The sequence below is a fragment of the Protopterus annectens genome, chromosome 4.part1, assembly GCF_019279795.1.
Source record: "Protopterus annectens isolate FY-2018-M chromosome 4.part1, PAN1.0, whole genome shotgun sequence".
Lineage (NCBI taxonomy): Eukaryota > Metazoa > Chordata > Ceratodontiformes > Protopteridae > Protopterus > Protopterus annectens.
Genome location: NC_056734.1, coordinates 804294454 through 804318993, shown reverse-complemented (window position 1 = coordinate 804318993; position 24540 = coordinate 804294454). Strand labels below are relative to the sequence as shown.

The following is a 24540-nucleotide window of genomic DNA, read 5'->3' as shown; positions in this document are numbered from 1 at the left end:
AAAATATTTTCTGCTTAAAAACCTCAGCTTTGGCCGGCTAAGAACTTGCTGTATTCAACTGGACGTATAAGAGAATTTAAGTACCTTTATCTGCACCTTTTTTTTCATAAAAATACAGTATTTAAATTGATTTTAACTGTGTTGCAGGAATATTAACTGAACTGGAAGTTAGTCAGTGTTTGCTGAATTTTGTTATTTGCTAGTAATTACAGGTGTGGGGGTAGCCACATTCTTTGATTTCCTGTCCTTGCCTATTTAAGTGGTACAGTGTGAAATATTTTCTGCTTAAAAACCTCAGCTTTGTCCAGCTAAGAACTTGCTGTATTCAACTGGACGTATAAGAGAATTTAAGTACCTTTATCTGCACCTTTTTTTTCATAAAAATACAGTATTTAAATTGATTTTAACTGTGTTGCAGGAATATTAACTGAACTGGAAGTTAGTCAGTGTTTGCTGAATTTTGTTATTTGCTAGTAATTACAGGTGTGGGGTAGCCACATTCTTTGATTTCCTGTCCTTGCCTATTTAAGTAGTACAGTGTGAAATATTTTCTGCTTAAAAACCTCAGCTTTGGCCGTCTAAGAACTTGCTGTATTCAACTGGACGTATAAGAGAATTTAAGTACCTTTATCTGCACCTTTTTTTTCAAAAAAAAATACAGTATTTAAATTGATTTTAACTGTGTTGCAGGAATATTAACTGAACTGGAAGTTTTGACTCTGCTCTTCAGTTAGTCCCACCCACCCTCCCTGTTTTTGTTTTGGTGTTAATCTTAGTGGCCTTGAAACTGCCCGGCCCTCTTGTAAATTTGTGTTTGTATACTCCTTCTGGGCCCATCTCATTTGTTCCCTCAACTGAGTGCAGTGAGATCATATTCTGATTTCAGGCACTCCTACTGTGTACAAAGGGAGCATCTGGGAAACAGAAAAAAAAATTAAGCTTGTTTCCTGCCTTTCCTGTTAAGTGGTATAGACTATTTGTAGGCTTCTGAGCCCCCAAGCCCTTCTGTGTTGGAGGGAAGCCTTCTAGCTTAGTTTTTTCTTTATTATAACTAGCCAGTTTTCTAGTTTCAGCACTCAAATCTGTTTCTTTGATCTCAGCACTTGTTCAGAAAAAAAAAGTTCATCTGCTTTTACTGCACTTGTGTTTCTACCTACTTTATTTTATTTTTGCATCATCTTAAAAGTACTCAATTGTATTTATTACTGCTTGGTGTAACTCATTCTAAGCCTTTTGGTTTAAACACTTGGGCTTTGGACCAGTTGTTTTGCACTGAGAGGGTTTGTGGTCTGCACTGTAGTGGCAGAACAGGTAGCTTACATCCTTCTAGGTTGGGAACTGCTGATTGAGGGCTCAGTGTCTGTTATTCTAAAAGTGTATTAATTCTGGTTTAAGCACTTGGGCTTTCAGGCCAGTTATTTTACATTAAGAGAGTTTGTGGCCTGCACTCTTGTGGGAGGAGAGGCTGGACTCTGCCCTTCGAGCTGGGAATAGTGCATGCATATCTGAACTGCTTCTTACTGAAGTTGGTGCACCTTGTTTGCTGTGGCATAGACTGGATTCGGGCCTGCTGGATCTAGCTTTGTTTGTGTAACTTGAGCACTAATCCAGGCAATCTCTAAAGTATTCAATTGTATTTATTACTGCTTGGTAGTAACTTGATTAAAGTGTAGCTATCATTCTAAGTCTTTTGGATTAAGCACTTGGGCTTCAGACCAGTTGTTTTACATTAGGAAGGTTTGTGGCATGCACTGTGGTGGCAGGACAGGTAGCTTTCATCCTTCTAAGTTGGGAACTGCTGATTGAGAGCCCAGTGTCTGTTATTCTTAAAGTGTATTAGTTCTGGTTTAAGCACTTGTTCTTCAGGCCAGTTATTTTACATTAAGAAGGTTCGTGGTCTGCACTCTTGTGGGAGAAGAGGCTGGACTCTGCCCTTCTGAGCTGGGAATTTCTGGTTAAAGGTTTATAGTGCCTGAATATTTGAACTGTATCTTACTGAAATTGGTACACCTTGTTTGCTGTAGCATAGACGAGATCCAGGCCTGCTGAATCTAGCTTTGTTTATATGCTTGCTGTTTGTTTGCTTGTTATTTCCCTGGAACGCTAATTCCACCTAATACGTGGCTTCTCAGCGCTTCTGTGGATCACTAGTGATATCTGCATTGCTTACTGTACTTATTTCCTTGTTTCACTTGAAAGAAAGTTACTGTTTGTCGTTTTTGCATTTAAGCTACCTGTAACACATTGCACTTAAGTTACCTGGCACTTGCTCACTAAAGCAATTATATAAGTCAGCACTAAAAATTAAAAGCACTACACCCTCACTCCCCACTGGCCCTTGTTTTCAATAATTAAGGAATTCCCAATATTATTCTAGCATGTCCAAAGGTCAGTTGTCAATCTCCTCTCCGGTCCAGCTGGTGAATCTGGGAATCTTGAGGCAATGTTACAACAGCCTCATGTACACAGACAACCCTCTCCTCCTCCCAACAAATTCCAACACATGTGAGAGATGCAACCATATAGCCAAACTGGAGGCTAAGCTCTCTCAACTCAGTACTGGCATAACCAGTCAGGAGGAGAAGGAAACCACACTCACTACAATTCCAGTCTCACATAGACCTACCACGACAGCAAACCAAACACATAATCACACAAAAACATACTCGGAGGCTCTAAATAAAGATCTACCTAAGCAGCAGAGACCTCCAAAGCAGACACTCAAGCAACCGCTACCCAAAACAAAACACGTGCAACACATATCTCACAAAGCCAGTGTGCCGAACAGTCACAGCCCTTAAGACTAAACAACACACCTGATACACTTGCAATAGGTGACTCTATCATCAGGCACACTGACGTCCCGCTCACCAGGCTGAACAAGGAGAGGGTCACAGTGAGCAGCCTGTCGGGCGCTAGGATCCGCCACATAACACAAGCACTCTGGTCACTCCAAGGCAAGTACAAATATGACTCAGTCATTGTCCATGCTGGTGTGAATGACCTGAGACGTACCTCCCTGGACTACATGAAAAGAGACATAAAGGAGCTCTCTGAGCATGTAGCCCAGGCTGGTATGACCCTGACCTTGAGTAGCATCTTACCCTCACCAAGAATGATGCCACAATATGAAGACAAGATGATTAATTTCAACAATTGGCTTAAGTACTGGTGTCATTCAAAGGGGATCCAATGCCTGTCAGCTTGGGATGATATGCTCGACAAGCCACGAACCTTCACTAGGGACGGCTTGCACCTGTCACCCCTGGGCTTTCGGATATTGGCAAAGGCTCTTGCTACCCCCACAGTGCCTTTTTTAGGCAAGGCTCAAAAGACAAACCCACCTCCATAGGTATCACAAGGGATACGAAACTAAGAGTAATGCTACTCAACGCCAGAAGTCTAAACCTCAAGATGCACGCACTCAAAACTCTCCTTAGCATGGAGAACATCGATATCTGTGCAGTAACAGAAACCTGGTTCAGGGCTCCCGAGAGCACCCCAACACTACCAGGTTATACCTCATACCATGCTTTTCGGCCCCAAAACTTGGACCGAAACACAAAAGGAGGTGGAGTATCGATATTCATCAAAGATACCCACACCTCCAGGTTGGTGGCAAAGCACGAAGCATCAGAGACTATCCATGTGCAACTAACAGTGGGTAAAACTGCCTTCCAGTTTATAGCCTGCTACAGACCACCCTCCCAAACCCAGGAACCCCACTCGGCCTTCCTGAGAACACTGGAAAATATGAAGGTCTCTCCAAACACCATTATATTGGGCGACTTCAACTACCCAAACATAGACTGGGAGCATTACTCTAGCTCCAACACCCTAGCCCAAAGGTTCCTAGAATTTATAAACTCAAATGCTATGGAACAACTTGTTACCACTCCCATAAGAGGGGAAAACATACTGAACCTGATCATCACCAACATGGGGACCCTATGCTCCAGACCAGAAGTGTATCCCTCACTGGTAAGATCAGACCATAAACTAATCTCACTGGATATTCACATCTCAACCCCACCCCCTGCCCAGAAAACCACAGTGAAAAACGTCTCTAAAGCAAATTTCACACTCCTCAAAACCGAGGTGGAATCCTTCAAAGCCCCCGGGCCTGTGGAAAATACGGCCCAGACCGCAGAATCCTTTATAAACGCATTCTATGAACACCTTCAGGAATGCATGGATCATGCGATCCCAAATAAAACCAAGACCCAATCCTCCAAAGGCAGACGTCCTGTCTGGTGGACCCCAGCCATAAACAAACTATACAATAGAAGGAGGAAGCTACTAAATGATAGAGCAAAATCCCAAAAAGGGAAGGCATCACTGATCAGTATTAGCAAAAAACTACGGGCACTCATAAAATTGTCTACGGCCAGCTTTGAGAGAAAAATTGCACAGGACACTCAGGATAATCACAAGGCTTTCTTTAGTTATGTTAGGAACCTGGGTGGTAATTCCCAGATATGCTCAGAATTAGTCCAAAATGACAAAAAATACACTGAACCCACAGACATTGCCAACATCCTAGCTGACAGGTTCAGTGCAAACCCTCCCCACCAAAAGGGCAAATATCTATCCCAGCAGAGTGCTGCCCCCCTGACATCTCAGATGCTCAGGTAAGAGCCGCCCTCTCCAAAGCAAAAACACAGCATCAATGCGACCTGTCTGTGTCCTCGGCTCCGTCCTACATGAACTCCAACAAGAGCTAAACCCAAACATAAAACTACTGTTCAATCTCAGCCTTACTACAGGATATGTGCCCAAAGAGTGGCGTACAGCAACAGTGGTCCCTCTCCATAAAGGTGGTGCCTCAACGGATCCTGGAAACTATCGCCCCATAAGCCTGACTAGCTTGGTCTGCAAAGCTATGTAAAGGATCATCATGGACCTCATAAATAAAGATATTGGGGACCTACAGACACTGGATCCTACCCAGTTCGGCTTTGTTAAGGGCAGATCCTGCCTCTTAAACCTGGTTGATTTCTTTGAAACAGTCACCAAGGCCATTGACAAGGGGAAGGTGGTCCACACAGCCTACCTGGACCTCGCAAAAGCCTTCCATACAATACCCCACTCGGGCATTATAGATAAGCTCACCAGCTTAAATATAAACCCCTATGTCACTAGATGGATTGCAAACTGGCTCAAGGACAGAACCCACATGGTTAGAATTGCTGGAGCCATGTCAGACTCCAAACCAGTTACAAGTGGTGTCCCACAAGGCTCAGTCCTGGGACCTCTCTTGTTCGGTATATATTTCTCGGAGGTACAGGCCAACACGGAAGGACTGTGGCTGACCAAGTTCGCAGATGACTGGAAACTGGGCGCCATAATCAACTCTCCAGCTGACACAAGCATCCTCCAAACGGGCCTCATAGAAACAGACAACTGGTGCCAGAGCCATGGCCTCAAGCTAAATGCCAAAAAGTGTATAGTCATCCCCTTTGGCAAAAACAAATTGCCCACAAATTACCACATAGGTGGTAATCCATTAAGTACAGAAGAAGTAATTAGGGACCTGGGGACCCAAGTTGATAACAATCTCTCATTTGACAACCACGTGGCCAAAGTGGTTAGAAAAACATTTTATATAGCCCACCTAATCATGAAGGGATTCACATCTAGATCAGGGGAGGTCATCGTGCCTCTTTACTCATCCCTCATTAGGCCCATAATTGAGTACAATGCCCCTTTTGGGATGTACCTTACCAGACACCTGCAGCAACTGGAAAGACCCCAAAAGTACCTCACCAAGAGGATCAAAGGGCTCAAACAGATGCCATATGCTGCTCGGTTAAAGAAACTCCAGCTCTACTCAGTGGCATACCGCCTGTTCAGAGGTGATCTGTGCCTGACATATAAAGCCATGTCCAACCCGGAATTAATGGACATGCTGCACCTCAGAAAATCAAAATCCCATCGAGCTACGCTCGAGAGACTTGAACCTCAGCACTGAAATAAATAGGACATGCCGGAGGGACAGATTCATAACCCAGAGGCTCCCTTCACTCTGGAATAAAATCCCAGTCCAGGTTAGGCAGAGTCCCTCATTGACTCTCTTCAAGAGGAATCTTGATGAGTGGATGGGAGATCATAGGTTTACCCTGGGTATCACTTCTGTGTCACTGTTAGACAGAGGCACAGTATACTAACCTCGAAAAAGGGCATAGCAAAATAAATTTAAAATGGGTGGCGAAAGCCAAACACATTCTGGCTAGGCTTATAAATGCCCTAGGGCAGATAGCCTAGTATGAACCTATGAACCTATATGGGAGCATTGAATAATTGAATAAGCAGAAAAAAAACTGATGACTGATTCAATGACAGCCTCCGGCATCCTTCACTCACCCACATGGTTAAACCAGCTGCTGGAGTTAAGGGAAAACCGATGGTAGGCAGACAGTGGGGAGAGAAAGAGCTAAAACAATTCTGTACTTTTCAGCAACTTGCTTAAACCAGGAAGCTGATTGTATGTTGCTTTGTCTGGACTTCTGTGTAACTTCACCATCAACCTGCTTCATAGGCTTTTTGGAAAAATTCTGGATGCCTGCTTTTCCTAAGTATACTGTAGAAGAAGAGATCAACCATTTCACTTTCTAGTTATTAGTAAGGGAATGGCGCACAATGTAAAAAAAAAAGCTTGTATCCACATTTTTGTTATACTTGTTGGTTCACATATTAATAGCCCTTTAAAGCCTAGCCAATTTCCCAAAAGATGAGAATTAAACCCTGCACCTTGTGTTGGTGAGGCAAACACCTTAACCATTATGTCATCCCTCTGCATGCCAATGATAACAAACTGGTATAAATATAATATGATGCAAAGAAACTACATTATTTATTCTGAAGTAGCCTCGGTGCTTGCATACTGTGTTAAAAGTTCAGTTTTTCTTGAAGTTTGCCACTATAGCAAGGAGGTAGACAAAGCCTTTAACAACAGATGAATACAATACATTTTAGGGTGGCCATGGTGGTGCAGCAGTTAGTGTTGTCACCTCACAGCAAGAGGTTTTCCAGTTTGATTCCTGGCTTGGGTGCCTTCTGTGCAGACTCTGCATGTCCTCCCTGTGGTCACGTGGGTTTCCTCAAGGTGCTCTGGTTTCCTCCCACATCCCAAACGCATGAAGTAGGTGGGCTGGACACTCTAAATTGGCTGTAGGTGAGAGTGTGTGCACGAGTGAGTGGAACAAATGAACTACTGAAGCAGGGCTAGCCGTCCTGTGATGTAAACCTTGGCTCAAGATGACTGTCACTGCGGAAGTGACATCCTGACCCCATGTGTAAAATGGGAAAGGGATTGAGGATGGATGGATAGAATGCAACACATTTACATTATTTATTTGGTGATAGCTCCATTAGAAGAAGAAGAATGTAATTTATTTATTTATTCATATATTCATTCATTCATTCATTCATTCATTCATTTATGCATTCATTCACATTTGTTTACTGGGGCTATCCTGCTAGGCCTTAGTCCTTCTTCTGTGGAGCCCAGGAAGAAAACCTCAGCAAAACACACTGGAATGATAATAAATTTGTAACAAATGATAAAAACAATAAAAAAGTTAACATTAACAATGTCTAAAAATGAGAACAGACACAGGTAGGGAGAAAATGCAACAATTACTTAAAAGCAGATGTATATGTGAGTCATACATATGACATATAGAGAGTGGAAGGAGTGAAGTTAGAGGAGATGAAAAATGAGGGAGAGATACAGTAATGCATGTTAACAGCAAAAAGGGAAGATGAGAAGAGAAGAGGAGACACAGGAAATGGGAAGTAGAAAGGGTGGAGAGGAGGACTGCAATAAAGGAGGAGATAGCAAGGAAAGAGCATGACGGAATAAGTACTGAAAGCAGAATATAGTCTTTGGATGAAATAAGAAAGTAGACAAGATGAATGAAGTGTGTTAGGACAACAGGCACTGGTAAAGTTTATGTGGGTCATACGGTTCTTTTCATTTAAGTCACAGCTACTAGGTTTTAGATACATAACATGGCTCACTTACTGTACAGGTACCAAACAGAGTTATTAGTTCTTATTGACTAGCTTGCTCACTAGTTCCATGACTTACTTAGATGAAACCCTAAATATGCAGTTAATGAGCTGAGCTGAGCTGTGGTACAGATATTGGAGGAGCAGGCAGGGAGAGACAGGAGTGGAACAGCCAATGCCACTGACAGACCTTGGGGGAAAGGCTTCAGTCAATTTAGGAACAGGATTGTGACCCATACTTGCATTAGTGGTGCACTCTACCACTAGCTGAGGACTGCATGTGTGACACCACACACAGTTCCACAGACAAAGGCATAATGCAGAAGCCACAGTTGTGAATAGAAAGAAAGGGCTTATTAAAAAATCTTGATCCACTTTGCAGATGATAACACCACTCCCAAATACTAAATCTCATCCATAGGAGAATGAATAGGCTGCAGGACTATTACCCCTATATACCTCTCAACTGTACAGATTTTCGTAAAATGCCCAGATTTTGCCTCTTATTTTTGGTCTATTTCTCATAAAATTGTGGTTTTCTGGCAAATAATTGGCACATTTTTGAAAAGTGAGGTCCAAAAATAATGACATACATTTGAGATACAGACTTTCTACTTTTCAGAAAACTCATGCTAATGCAAACCTTGTTATTCTACAGGGGCGGCTCGTGCTATAGGACTGTAGGACTGCAGCCCCCTCACTTGTAGAAAGAAGAACATAAATCATGAGTCCCAAAAGAAAAAGAAAATAAAACAAAAATCACGAACTCCACGCATGAGTGCTGAACTCCAGACTGTTCTCCTGGTATGCGTGTTGAACTCCAGACTGCTTCCCTCATACTCACAGAACTCCAGACTGCTCTACCAGGTAGTCCAGATAAGGGAGAAAGGCATCTCTGCCCTGCAGCCCAGAAGTCTGTGTGGTGATGACGACCGTGGAACAGAACAACACCGGACTGCAAGGTTGGCAGGCTGGGGCTTCCAGCCTACTCTCACGGGGAACGAGCAAGCTGAGAAACCAACTGGAAATCTATTATCTCACGGGGAACACCATTAGCTTGCGAGGGGTGATGAGATTGCTGGATGTACTATGTGGAGCTTGCAGATTGGAACGAATTCGATTGCAACTAATTCAGGTAGATTGAACTAGGGTGTGTGTGTGTGTGTGTGTGTGTGTGTGTGTGTGTGTGTGTGTGTGTGTGTGTGTGTGCATGCGTGTCATCATTCTAAGCAAATAGAAAGGTGTGCTCCATATTTCCATAATTCAGATATGCAAAATAAATAAATAGTAGTTGTTCTTGAATTAAATTCATCTTTGATCTCTCATTTGTGCTTTGAGTTAAATCAAGCACCACTTTCCTAGTTTACTACATGCATGCCTGCAGTCAGTGAAAGGAACTACTGCACACATACCAAGGAGGAAATGTTGAACAGGAAGTTTTAGTCTTAGGCAGGTTGGACACCGAGAAGAAAGCTATTGTTTCTTTAAATTAATTTGTAAGAGCGGAAACGTTTCCTTTTTATTATTTTTTTTTTTTTGCATGACAGGGCCAAGGCAGCTGCCTAGGTCACTTTATCTTGGATTTTGCTCTGCGTAGTAGTGGTCGACATTCACATTGTCAGCATACTGTGAATTGCATTTTGCCTGTTGATATTTGTTTTTGTTGAGGAAATGAAAAATTTTATATATATCTATGGCTTGCCTACAGATTGCCAAGTTAAACTTCCCCAAGTATCAAGTGCTCAAGTTACAAAATGCTGAAGACTAATACACTAACAACTCTTACCACTGAAAATCATTGCCACTTTAGTTTCTATATGTGTGCCAGGTGTGATTCTTTTGTATTCAGAGATTTCTCCCTTCTTTGTGGTTCTGCTATTCTGGAGTTGGTATGTATAAATTCAATGGTGTAGGAGACTTACCCTACACATTGTGGGAGCTGCAGGGGTAATTTCCCCCTGAAAAAAATGCATACTGTTTGAGATTTAACCCTTCTGTGTTTTGGGTATCATTTTCATTGATGTGGTCCAGTGGCATTGCATTATTTTGAGGTTTCATAGTGGAACTATATATATGTATGTATGTACGTGTGTGTGTGTGTGTGTGTGTGTGTGTGTGTGTGTGTGTGTGTGTGTGTGTATTTGACATTAAAATAACCACACTAGGGGTCTCATAGCTGAAAGGAAAATAGCTTTTTAGGGGAAATCAGGATTTGTACAGCACTGTCTTTTAGTGTAGAGTTAGTAACAACCACACAAAATGTGTGAGATCGGTGTTTAATCCCCAGACAAAGGCCAGCATTTTCCTTCCATATGTCATGATTTACAACGCGTATGCAGGAGGTTTATTCACCATATGGATTTGTCTGTGTGTGTGTGTGTGTGTGTGTGTGTGTGTGTGTGTGTGTGTGTGTGTGTGTGTGTGTGTCTGTGCTGTGTCACTACAGAAAGATTAAGCATGATAGAAAACAATTAGAAAAAGTAAACAAATGATAAATGCTGGCTAGCAGCAACCTCTTCATTAGTTACAGATTTCTTTAATATGGAATTATTTAGATGACTTTTACTTCTTCCGCGATTGTGCATATTTACTGATACTGGTGGACTGTAGAAGTTTGAGTAGACTTTTATGATGGAAATTTTCTGAACTGGGCAGTTTTGTCATTATTGGTGCATGCATTTTGTTTCATTGTTTACTGGAAAAACGCTCAAAACAATAAATTTAAAATGCATTCTAGCAGCTGTACTGTATTGTACAAGGAATATAATTTAATACAATCAGGAAGGAGTATCAAAGAGCACGTGTATGTTTTGTGTTCAAGGGGCCTATGATTTTAAAACAGCCCAAAGTTAATCTTTATCTGCCACTGGCAACATGCATTTTCTTTGAATGTGGGTTTCAATGCTGTTTCAATGAATGTGAGTTTCAAGGGCAGAGAAGTTTTAATGCTAAGTCTATTTTCATTGTGAGACTGCATTGCTTTGTTTAGCAGATATCTATTAGTCTTTGTGGTGTAAAATGTAAAATAAAACTTTCAAATGAAATCAAAATCATCGCAGAAGTAAAGCAGTGTGCACATTACAGTGTTTATGGTAAATGGGGTGAAATAACCAAGGAATGGGGCATTAGAATGGCTGCAAGGGGGAGCCTCCATTCAACCATGGTTTTGTGAGGGGGGGAAGGGCAGCAAACTCAAAGACAGCCCCTGCTGAACTATACCTCTCAATTGTCCAGATGTTTGCAGAATGAATAGATTTTTGCTTCTTATTTTTGGTTTGTTTTTCATAAAATTTGTGGTTTTCTGGCAAATCATTTAGGAATGAAGTCACTAAATAATGACAGACATTGAGTTTCAGATGTCATAACCTTCAGAAAAATGCATGCTAAAGCAAGACCTGTTATTCTATCAACTGTCTTTTAAGTTTATACAAGAGAAATTTTTAGTACTGTTTGTATGTTCCCCCAATATATATGGCCTTGTCCAGATTTTCTGTATTAAGAGGTTGAGAGGTACATGCAAATAAATTGCTTTATAGAATTAGGAATATCCAAACCTCTCAACTGTCCCCAATTTTGGCTCAAAATGTTGCTCTCCCCCTAATAATCCCTCCGCAAAATGGCAATTTTGGAAGAAAACGTGGAGGGTTTACAATTACAAATAACTGTAATGATCAGAGTTATAGATTATTTTTATTTCCGAAATGCATGTAGAATAGATGCTCTTATTTTTGTCAGCAGTTCAAGTTAACAGTACTAATATTAAAAAGGTGTCCCTTCTTTGACAGATTCCCAGCTATATTGTGTGGCAATTTTATATTTTTGCATTGCATTTTTGGTCCATTTTTAATAAAATTGTGGTTTTGTGGCAAATTAGTGGCAACATCAAAGGAATTCCCCCTGCACAAAAGGCAATTGCACGGCTCTGGTATAGTAAAATCCAAAAAACAAAAAATTGAGCCAGCAAACTGTGAGACTGTAAAAATATTTATTCAATGAAAAAACAAACCAGTTTTGGTTGGTATACACCACAGCCTTCCTCAGTGTAACTAGTATACATTGAAAATAGTCTTTTATAGAAGTAATTGAATTAAATCAAACCTGTGATTAGGTGATCAAAATTGTTCATTTAAACCAGGTGGGAATAAATCCCCCAATTTAACATTTAACAATCCACTTCTTTTCTTTAGAATCAAGAATGGAATGCCATCCTGCTTTATTGGATTTGTTTCCTTTAATAATGTCAATAACCATAAAACTAAACTTGGCAGATGAATGTTTTAAGGAGTGTTTAAATAAAGCACACTGCTTGTTTTTTTTATTCCTCATATCACTAGTGTGTTCAGAAATTCAGTCAATTTCTGAACACACTAGTGATATGAGGAATAAAAAACTAACCAGTGCTTTATTTAAACACTCCTTAAAACATTCATCTGCCAAGTTTAGTTTTATGGTTATTGACATTATTAAAGGAAACAAATCCAATAAAGCAGGATTGCATTCCATTCTTGATTCTAAATAAAAGAAGTGGATTGTTAAATTGGGGGGTTTATTCCCACCTGGTTTAAATGAACAATTTTGATTACCCAATCACAGGTTTGATTTAATTCAATTACTTCTATAAAAGACTATTTTCAATGTATACTAGTTACATTGAGGAAGGCTGTGGTGTATACAATCCGAAACCGGTTTGTTTTTTCATTGAATAAATATTTTTACAGTCTCACAGTTTTCTGGCTCGATCTTTTGTTTTTTGGATTTTACTATACCAGAGCCATGCAATTGCCTTCCGTACAGGGGGAATTCCTTTGATGTAACACAGATTTTTTTATCCCTTGCTGGGGGTCTGTGCGTCTGGTGTGAGCTGCATGTCTTAAATGGTGTAAACGTTTCACCTTCACATTGCCCTATATGGGAATGCTTCCTGTCTAACCGATTACCATATGTAATTGTTTATTTTATTGTTTAATTGCTCTGTTAAGTGGGTTTACTTAATGTATATAAGGATAGGGATTAGCCCTTCTTATTGTAACCTGATGAAGCGCACGATTAATGTGCGTGAAAGCGCTTGTTCTCTTACTTAATTAAACAGAATTTGTTTGATTTTATATCGTGGTGGTTCCAGTGATTTATCAGCTAATCTGCAGCGCACATCAAACAAACTACAAATTGTGGTTTGGGTATTGGATGTATCTATTTTCCTATAACTTGGCTATATTCATGGTGTTTCAGTGATTCATTACAGTCTTGGTCGTTTGTTCGTCAGAAGAACCGCCTTTTTGACAAAAGGCAGTCTAGCAGCAGAGTGAGAATTCAAGTTTACACGAATCTTCTAAGTGCTTTATGTATGTTTTTACATCCATGGATGTTTCCTGACTTTGGGTAAATAGAAAGCCTTTCAGGCTTTTGGCTACATTTATTTTGAATACGTTTTTGTTTGCCTAATTCGGATTATCAAGGGGCGTCTTCTCAGTTCATTTATTGCCTGTTCCAATTGCAGTTTCTTACTATTTACTGGGCTGCTTACTTTTGGGACCAAAACAATCATATGTGGTGATGTTTTGTACGATTTCATGAGCATTTGGGTGACTTTATGTATTTCTGATGCATATCAGTGGCTGACTGTGTTTTTGGCTTCTCTTCAGCCATTTCTTCATCGCGACCAACAACTTATACTAGAACGGAGCTACTCTTGGCTTCCTTGAAGCTTAAGAAATCATATATGTGTTGCCAATTATTTTCATCACATCAGCACTAAGGGATTTGTTTGGAACATTTATGCCAGGAGACACAAGGGTCTGAATAACGTTTTTGGGACGCTATCTTTTTATGCTTTAGTACAGTTTGTTTTTTCAGGTTTCTGGACACATAACAACAAGGAGACTATAGGCATTTTATATATGTCATGTTTGAAGTGTTTTCACGTATATAATATCTGCTTACAAACATTTTTATGTTTTTTGTATTACAATATATATATGGCCCATAATAATTGTACTGCTCTAAGGGCAGACATATATGAGAGGAATATTTTTTGAAGGGCTCAAAACGAATTTATTGTTAGTTAGTCTAGCTTAATGTTAGATAACATGTAAGGAGTCTGCAATTGTTTTCCTTTTATTATTGTGTTTTGGCCTTCCGGATGCCATTTTGACAATACGACCAACAGTTGATATAAGTAGGGAGATAATTTTGGTCTAATGATCATATATATGTGTGGCTGATTAATATTCCAACTTTATTACTTCAGGAGCAAGGGATCTGTTGGGAATGTTTAAGCTGTGAAGACACGAGGGTCTGGATGACCTGTTTGGGACCCTTTTTGCCGAGCATAGTCTGTTTTTCGAGAATCTTGGACATATAACAAGAAGGCAATTAATGTCGCCAACTACATATTATTATTGAAGTTTTTATTCACATAATAATTGTTCAAAACTACTTTTGTAATACAATATACATATTGTTCATAGCAATTTTATTGCTCTATGGGCATATGTATATGTGATGATTATTTTTTGTTAGCTGGTTTAGTTCATTGTTAGATAATATGTAAGGAGTCCGCTATTGTTTTTTCTCTTATATATTTGTGCATTCAAGTGTTATATTGCTTATTATACCAAATGAAATGTTAGGTTTTTATATTAATATGTCAGCTTGATAACAACAGCACTTATATAGACTAACACATTTCTATAAAAATTTTTTTAGATGCAGGCAAATACCATTGCCATGTGGGTCAAGGTTTAATATTTAAATAGGTGAAAAGATCAAACTCTTGGTATCTATTCAAGCGCATACTGGAAGTAAATATTTATATGTTTGTTGGATGTCGCCCAAACTATAAAGACTTTAACTTTTGTTTTTTTCTTTTTCTTTTTTACAATATTGGATGCCAGGTCCTGGATGGGGGTTATCTACTATTGTTTGTTACGTGCCCTACCTTCAGATTTCCATTTGACCCCAGGGTTGGTTAGTTTTATTTTATTATGACCAGACTTTTTCTTCTGTATTTTACATATTGGGTTGATTAATATTTAGACCAACATTGTACCATATGAATCAAAGGCCAGCTTTATATATGGCAACCAGATTTGGAATGGACATAGCTTTGTTTTGAAAACCACTAAGTGGGTTACAGTATACCTGGATACAGAACAGCACATGGGCTACTATTGTTCATTCTATTATCAAAATAAGTACTTTGCACCAATTGGAATAATACGGCTTAGCATTGCCATTATATGTGGCAAGGGCTAATTTTGCCATTAAACATTTGTACATTTAGATATCAGAAGGATTTATTAAGTGAATCTACAACAAATGTCCAGGATTCACAAATTAATTCTTACAGGTGGTTGGTCTATATTAATATCCATTATTAACAAAGAATTTTTGTAAGATACACTTGGTTTCTAAATGGAACTAACCAAAATATTAACGGGTTTGTCAGCTGACAGGGAGGACTTGGGAGTCTTTGGACTGGGCACTACAAACAACAATGTTTCAAATGGGGTTACCCTAGGCCCAGAATCTAGCTGTGGTTTGTGTTTCGATAAATTACAAAAGAGCATGAGGTCACTCAGGTCCCATGTCTGGCATTCAAAACTCTTTAAAGCATATATGGCCAGAGGGATTACACCAAGGGGCCTACGGATTAAAATACAACCATTAGTTAATGAGGCTGATGAAGAGTTGAATAAACAATGGATGGACATCCAACAACAAGCTGCTATGGGTTTTGTTCAAGCCCTGGCCAAATTCCATGATAGAGTCCTTGATCAACAAATTGTAGAAGTTACCAAATTATGTTCTGAAGCACAGACATATGAGGGACAGCCCTTTTTTATTAGCAATATGAACAAACTATCCAAGGACCTATCTGGTCTTGAAGAACAATTAAAAACCAGGAAGATCAAAAAATTTCAGAGAGACCAAACTGATTATCAGCTTGGTAACCCTTTTAGTATCACTAAACAGGTCAGATTTCAACAAGCACAAACTTGAACTCCCAAAAGAAAACGACCAAGGTCGATATTGAAAAAGCGACCTATTGATACAGGGTCATCTACTGATGATTTGTCCTCATACACAGATACAGACATGCAGCACACACCAGACTCACCTACCCCTAAGAGGGCATACAGTTTGGCCCCTTTAGGCCCAAATACAAAACAGCAGGTAGAAAGCATGCCAGAAATAAACAACATAGATGGTCTTTTGAAACTGATAATTCAAAAATAACCCAAAGTGACAATGTTCTGAATATATCTGATGTGATTTTGACTACCACACAAACTGAACTTTTGAATAAAGGTTTAAATTTTATTCCTGGCTTTTTGGTTACTGAAGATCTTTTGGCACAAGATGTTATGGCATTTTGTAGACTTATTAACCTTGGGTTGCATTTTGAGGACTCTACTGACTTGGGTGTGAATAATGAATTTACTTATCATAAATCTAGTTATATGCCGCCCATGAATTCAACAGTACATCAATTTCAAAGTAGTGTTCTCAAAGATCTACACTATCACAAGGGTGAGTTGACTTACAAACGAAACAATCTCTCAAAGATCGAAAGGGATGCACTATCTGAACTACAAAACAACAAGGATATTGTCATTCTCTTTGCTGATAAAGGTGGGGCCGTTGTGGTAATGAATCAGCTCCAATACGATGCTGAAGCAAAAAGACAACGTCAGGACAGGCAGTATTATCTTGAGATGCCCCTGGACCCCACCTTTAAGTTAAAAAAACAGATAGATGAATTCTTATTATTAGCTAAGGAAGATGGCATCATTAGTGACAAAGTTATGCAACATCTTACTGTTAAAGATCCTACGAGCCAGTACATTTATTTTTTGCCCAAAATACACAAGGATCCTGTTAATCCACCATAGAGACCAATTGTGTCCTGGAGAGGTTCCATTACTGAACCATTATCATTATTTCTTACCCAACAACTTAAAACTTTATTGAGGTGGGTTAGGTCACGCATACAGGACACCACTGAATTTCTCAAAATCATTTCAGATACCCAACTTGAACCTGAATGGTTGTTGTGTACCTTAGACATTAGTGCCCTTTATACAAATATTCCTCATGCTGCTGGTTTAGAGGCCTTTGCATACTGGTTGAATAAATCAGAATTGTATCAGCCAGCATTTAACTCATTTTTACTGGGCCTGATGGCGCATGTCCTAACTAACAATGTCTTTTTCTATCAGGACACCTGTTACTGGCAAATTAAGGGGACAGCTATGGGGGCATCCTTTGCCCCCATTTATGCTGACCTTTTTATGGCCTTTATTGAAGAACAGCTTATCTACAATGCAGACCATAATTTATATCTGACAGAGATTGACATATGGAGGCGCTATCTGAATGATTGCTGGATGGTATGGAGGTCGGATGTGGAATATTTGTCTGAATTCATCGAATACTTAAATGGAAATAAATGGGGTCTACACTTCACGGTTAACTTTGATCTAAATACAATTACGTTTCTTGATGTTTCTATTTTTAGAAAATCAGATCATACATTATGTAGTGAAGTTTTCCGGAAGTATCCCCAATACAACACTCTCCTCCATGCATCCAACTTTCATCCACCCCATATAACAAGAAATATCCCCAAATCCCAGTACATTCGAACAAGATGCATTTGTTCTCATGATTCCACTTTTCAGGAATATAGACAGGATCTGACTCATAGATTCAGGGACAGGGGATATCAGATGGGACATGTCCTACAGGCTAGCAACTGGGCCAATACAGTCAACAGAGAAGAACCTTTGGAATACAAACAACACGAGCAGCATAGGCCATCACCTATTAGGTTAGTGACTACATATGGCAGGAATTCCGATTTATTAATCAACAGTGCACAAAGACACTGGAATATTCTACAAAGTGATCACAACCTAACTAATGTTCTACCAGATAGATGTTACTTCTCATTTCGTAAGGGCAGAAATTTGGCTTCATACTTCAACCATTACAAACAAATATATTCCAGAACATCCTCTTATAATGTACAAACCACATTAAAGGGTGAGGTGCTTACAGGTTGCCACCCATGTGGTCATTGTACTCATTGCAATAAGGTGTTTAAGTCCAAACAATTCACATGACATTAACTTTTTTGCCAATTGTAGCAGTGAATGGCCGATTTATTTAGCTACATGTAGCTGTGGCGCCTTTTATATAGGTCAAACTTCACGTCCATTTAGACTGAGAATTTCTGAACACACTAGTAATATGAGGAATAAAAAACTAAGCAGTGCTTTATTTAAACACTCCCTAAAACATTCATTTGCCAAGTTTAGTTTTATGGTTATTGACATTATTAAAGGAAACAAATCCAATAAAGCAGGATGGCATTCCATTCTTGATTCTAAAGAAAAGAAGTGGATTGTTAAATTGGGAGGTTTATTCCCACCTGGTTTAAATGAACAATTTTGGTTACCCAATCACAGGTTTGATTTAATTCAATTATTTATATAAAAGACTATTTTCAATGTATACTAGTTACACTAAAGAAGGCTGTGGTGTATACCAGCAGAAACTGGTTTGTTTTTTCATTGAATAAATATTTTTACAGTCTCACAGTTTGCTGGCTCAATTATTTGTTTTTTAAACTAGTGGCAAATCATTAAAGATTGAAGTTAGAAAATAATGGCAGACATTTGAGTTTCAGATTTCATACCCTTCAGAAAATTCATACTAATGCAAGACCTACTACTATTCTATTATATTTAAAAATTGTTCTTATTTTTGGGCCTGTATCCCACTTCTATGTATGGCTTTGTCCAGATTTCTTGCTCTGAGGTTGAGAGGTATGAGTGTCAGAGCCATCAACGTCAGCCAGAGACATTTCAAATAGTGACATACTTGTTACACCCCACTCCTAACTGTAGTGGCTCTGGATGTGTCTAAGCAAGGCAAGGAGCAGTGATGCAGTGTTCGTGTGCAGAGTATTCACCCATACAAGGTAGACCACAAGTATGACCATGGCTTTTCATCTGTGCTTGAATTTGCAGAATGTTCTGGTTTTCTGTCATATTTTTATACTGTTGATTTATGCTTCTTTTATTCAGAAAATGCATGCTGTTGCAGTCCCCTGTTGCTCTGTGTTTAAGTAGCAATGCTTTAATGACCATCAGGTAAGCTTGTCAAAGATTGAAAGATGCAAGAAAGCTTTAATAAGCATACCGTTAAAGAATTACCAGAATTGAAAGCCTTTTTATTGTTGCCATGCAGAGAATATTTACATAACAAGATAATGTATAAGCCTTATATATTGAAATGCATATGACAGTTTGTAATAAAGGACAGGATTACAGTATTTTCAGAAGTTCATTACATTTGTTGGGAGACTTGTAGTCATCTTTGCAGGTTAAACAGAATGCCAATCTATGATATGTGGACCATAACTTGTGCAGTAATCCTTTAAGCACTTTATCTTGAGCTTGTTTCTTGTTTACTGTTCATTTTTTACTTTGACCATGTCTTCCCCATGAAACAAGTAGATAGTTGTTGTTAGGCAGCAGGTCTTTTTTTTTGGATAAGAAGCATTTTTACAAGTGGGGGTATCACAGAGATTGCTACTTTCAGCATGTTACTTGGTAATTTTATAAAGCTGAATATAAATTATAATTAGAGCTGCTTTTGACTGGCATTCCAGTAATGTATTTAAAAAGTAATTTATTTTTTCATGCCTCACAACCTTTGTGTTTCCATCTAGATATTAAGTAAGTTGTCATGTAGCCAATGCATTGAAATATTTTTTCTTTTACACTTCATTTTGTCTTGCTTGGACTCTCGTAATGATGGTTTGGCACCCAGGGTAGTGTATTTAATTAATGTTTCGGTTGTTGTGGTTTTGAGCATAGCCCCACCCCTTTCTAGTTGGTCACATCCCTTCCCATTGGCCCCACCCATTCAGCTGTCACCTGCAGCCCCCCTTTAATTTGAAGTCAGCAGCCACCACTGTTATTCTATCAACTTGCTAAGTTTGTAAGAGCAACATTTAAAAAATGTCCCTATTTTTTAGCTTTTGTCTCCCCATTATTTATGGCTTTGTCCAGATCTCGTGCTCTAAGAAGTTGAGAGGTATGCATCCCTATGATAATGAAAGGAATAGGTCAATAGGAAGTCTTAGAGGAGGTTAGATAGTCACAGTGGAGACAGTTGAAAAAAATAGCTTATTGCTCTAATATATGTGTAAATAAAAAACATAGAAAACAGCATAAAACAATGTTACCTTTTGAATGTTCTAGAGAAAAGCGCACTGTACAGGAAGAGAATCACTCCATGACTTCCTTCAGTCTTGAACTGGTTAAAAAAATACATGATTATAATGAATGTGTACTGAAAATAAAGTAATGAAGTAATTCATACAGTGATGCATATTGGCTTGTAAGTTATACTTGTTAAAAGATAATGGCTGCTTCATGGAACATTTTTGCACCTAGATTATTAATTTCTGTACAGCTAAAAATCTTATTGTGTGTGTGTGTGTGTGTGTGTGTGTGTGTGTGTGTGTATGTAAATGCATACATACGCATATATATTTATTTATGAGAGAGAGGAGGTTAACAATTGAACCTGATAAACTGATGTGAAAATTAAACATCCAAACTAAAGTACATTTATTTATTATGACTCTATTCATGTCATCAAACATTTATTACCACTTTACTCATGCCATCAAACATTTGTCACAACTCTACCAGTGTAAACAAAGACAGGACTTAATTAATGTTAAAGCAGAGACCCCATTATACAGTAAAAAACAGACATCAAACCAAGAACATTCTAATTAGTTAAGACACTGGCCCTAGCCCTAAAGAAAAAGAGTAACATTGAGCAGTAAAGAAAGAAAGAAAGAAATTAAACAAAAAAAAACATTTAAATAAATAGAAACTACAATTGCTACAGCCCACAAAAAATATGGAAAGCAAAAGCAACTTAAACATGTACTGCCTGCACAAAAATAACTAAGTGCAATGAGCCACACAAAAGTACTATACAGGTATTGAAATATTAAAAGCTGTAAAAAAATACTTATCTAATCTCCACAGAAAGTCGCATAAAATGGAACCCACTATAGTTCAGAAACCTAGCCTCAAAGCATAGAGACCAGATCCACATAAAAATATACCAAACAACTTACAACGTGCTGAGGAGAACAGAAAAGTCTCCCAACCTCTAAAGAAACAAAATGTAAATGCACCCACTGATTCCCATATATATATATATATATATATATATATATATATATATATATATATATATATATATATATATATATATCACAGACATTTCACTATAACATTTAAAAAGAAATGTACCAATCCCTTTCCTCTACTTAGTATATTCAACACTAGAGCCAAACACATCACAAGACAAATAATTAAACTTCTGCAAAGTAAAAAAAAGTATTTATAAATAAAAACTGAAGTACTCATTTTAAGAGCAAGCACCTATCTAGTACCTAAAACTGTGAAACAGCTCTACCTTTTTAATACTTGCACCTCCAGGACTTAAGTGCAAATCTCCCCATAACACTGCCACCCTCCAGTCTAAGCACTAAACTCACTGAAACCCAATGCAGAAAGTTCACGAAAAAGAAAGCTCATACAAAATAATAAAACTAAGACCCTAAAGAAAGTACAATTGTGCAAGAACGTATCATAACAATAGATGTTCTACTGATCACTGTAGCATTGTTCTTAAGTAGTGGGTCTGCTCAAGTGATCATAACAATGGTTGGCTAATAAGCAGCTGAATTATACCAGAGGCCAAAAAGGACTGACCTGGTGAAGGCAGCTCTAGACCTTGAAAATGTATCAATCCTGTAGTTTTTAGTGAAGGTGTGTTCAGAAGACCGGATAGCAGCTTCCAGTATAGCCCTGGTAGCCACTTCTTTGAAAAAAAGACCCAAGACGATGCCACTGCCCTGGCAGAATAAGCTCAAGGGCATGAGGGCAAGAATTTGCCATGCAGAGAACTACAAAAAGAGATGGCCTTAGAGTTTTAGCTTGCAATGGTTTGCTTAGATACCAGTTGGCCCAATTCTGAATCCATGTAAGAGATGAACAGTTGCTCAGGCTTTCAAATGGATTTGTGAATGTCTAGAGAATGTAGGAGCCTTTCTCTCCCTGAATCTGTGGACTGGGAAATAAAGTAGGGAGGATTATGGTCTGAGATGCAGCTCATTTACTACTTTGGGCATGAATTAAGGGTTAGCTCTCATGGTCACCCTGTTCTTGTGAAAAATAAGAAAGGGAGGAATGGCCATGAGTGACTCAAGCTCTGAAACTATCCTAGCTGAATTAAGAAGCAGAATAGTTTTCCAGGTGCTGAATCTGAGATTTGCTGATGTTCCTGGTTCAAAGGGAGGTAAGGTAAGCCTTTCTAGCACAAAGCTGAGGTCCTAAGGAAGAGTTATGGGCTTTCTTGGTGATCTAAGATGCAGAATCCCTTTAAAATGATTTGAGAAATAAACAGGCAGAAATGGCTGACAAATAGACTTTGATAGAAGAACAGACCAGACCTGTATGCACGAGCTAACACAGATATTTCAATATGGAATGCACCTCTGATCTGTTAGGGTCTTGTCCATTCCTATGACACCAAAATGAAAATCTCTTCCAATTGGTTATGTAAAATTTTCTAGTGGTGGGTCTCCTGGCTTCTTGGAGAACCTGAATTGTGTCATCAGAGAAATGGTGCCTATAATGAATTAGAACCCTATCATCTACAGGGTTAGGTTCAGGGATGACATGCTGGGGTGTATTAGAGACCCCTTCTGCTCTGTGATGAGATCTGCTTGAAGTGGTAGTTTGTAGGATACGGCCCTGACTAGATGAAAAAGAAGAGGGAACCAATGGTATCTTGTTCAAAAGGGGGGCTCCTGCAAAGGTTTTGTTTTTTTCTTTCTGGGCCTTTAGAAGAACTCTTGGAATCAGAGGTAGTGGAGGGAAGCCAAGGGAGAATTTCCCTGATCACTGAAAGGAGAAAGCATCTCTCCTCTAGGTTCTGCGGCAAGGGCCCCTGGTGTAGAAGAGGTGCAGTTCTTTGTTGTTTTCTGAGACAAACAGGCCAAATGAGGTGTGCCGAACCTGAAAGGTCCTAATTCTGCCAACACACTGTCTTGTGATGGGATGTATGTGGCAATTAATGACATGCTTTCTGGGTGGCAAGGTTCCAGGCTCTCTGTGCCAATCTGCACAGCTGGCATGATCTGGTTATCCCTTGCTTGGTTACATACCACATGACAGTTGTATTCTCTGTGAACACTCATAAGGGAACTGATTTCCAGGCATGAGAGAAAACTTGAAGAGCTTGGATGAGGGCCCTCATTTCCTTCAAGTAGATGCGTTACTTTAATAGTTTTGGCTGCCACCTACCCTGTACTCGATGGGGCCCTGTACAGGCTCCCCATGCCTACTCTGAGGCATCCATATACATTTGCTGAAGTACAGCTGCAGGAGTGAAGGGAAGTCCCAAACTGAGTGTCACCTTGTCCTTCCACCATAAGAGTTTCCTTCTGAGACAATGTAATAGAGAAATCACTCTGTCTAAAGGGTAAGAGTTTTGAGACCACACCATTTTCATATACCACTGGATTTTCCTCATATGCAGTTTGGCTATAGGAAGCATTAGGATAGTAGCTGCCATGAATTCCAGACCCCTTAAGATCTCCTTGGCTGAGCATTCTCTGATAGTGGCAAGGCAGTGAAGGTAGTCTGTAAGGCTCTGCACTTTTTCCTGAGACATGTAGTCTTGTATCCTTTTTGTATCCAGTCTGTAGTCTAGGAAAACTAGGTCCTGAGTTGGCTGCAAGGAAGATTCTTTTAGCTGACTGTGAACCCCAACTGTGAGAGGAGGTTGAGGGTGGACTGGAGGTGCTGCAGAAGAATTTGTGGCAAGGTAGCTTGGATCAACAGATTGTCTAAGTAGGGATAAATCCAGATCCATAAATCACAATTCCAAGAAATAACACAATATAAATAAATAAATAAGATCCAAGCTGCTCTGCAAGCATACTCATGTTCGCCTTCTCAGGTACATGATTCCCCAGGTTGGACAGAAAGCGATCACTGGTGCCAGACAATTTGTGAAAACACTTAGTGCTGAGGAGATTCCAAAAGGCAAAGCAGTAAACTGAAAGTAAGATGACCCAGACGAAAACCTAGGAATCTGCTGCAATGGGGATGAATTAGTACATGGAGATAGGCATCTTTCAGTTCTGAGGTACTAGAAAAGCAAGAGGCCATATGAAAGGAAGCAGTGTGTATAGTAAGAGCATTTTGAAAGCTGGTACTTTTAGGAAAGTGTTTAGTAAGAAAAGATCCAGTATGGGTCTCCACTGACCTTTTTCTTGCCACTAGTAAAGAGTTTGGAGCAAAACTCCTTCCCACCAAATTCTTTGTGCACCATTTTCTGTTGTGCCTTGTGCTTGTAATTCTTGTAGAATGAGTGAAAGCAGATGGATTTGGTTCTGGGGATTAGGAGGTATGCCAT

At 39.2% G+C, this 24540-nt stretch overlaps 1 protein-coding gene across 3 annotated transcripts in view; it reads right to left on the bottom strand.

Annotated features, from left to right (window-relative positions):
- Positions 1 to 24540, bottom strand: part of MINDY4B (MINDY family member 4B) — a 1400689-nt gene that overhangs the window by 618994 nt on the left and 757155 nt on the right. For all 3 annotated transcript variants that reach the window (XM_044070561.1, XM_044070562.1, XM_044070563.1), the window contains one exon: positions 20273 to 20343. In XM_044070561.1, the coding sequence (XP_043926496.1) occupies positions 20273 to 20343 (71 nt within the window). The remainder of the gene's footprint in view (positions 1 to 20272; positions 20344 to 24540) is intronic.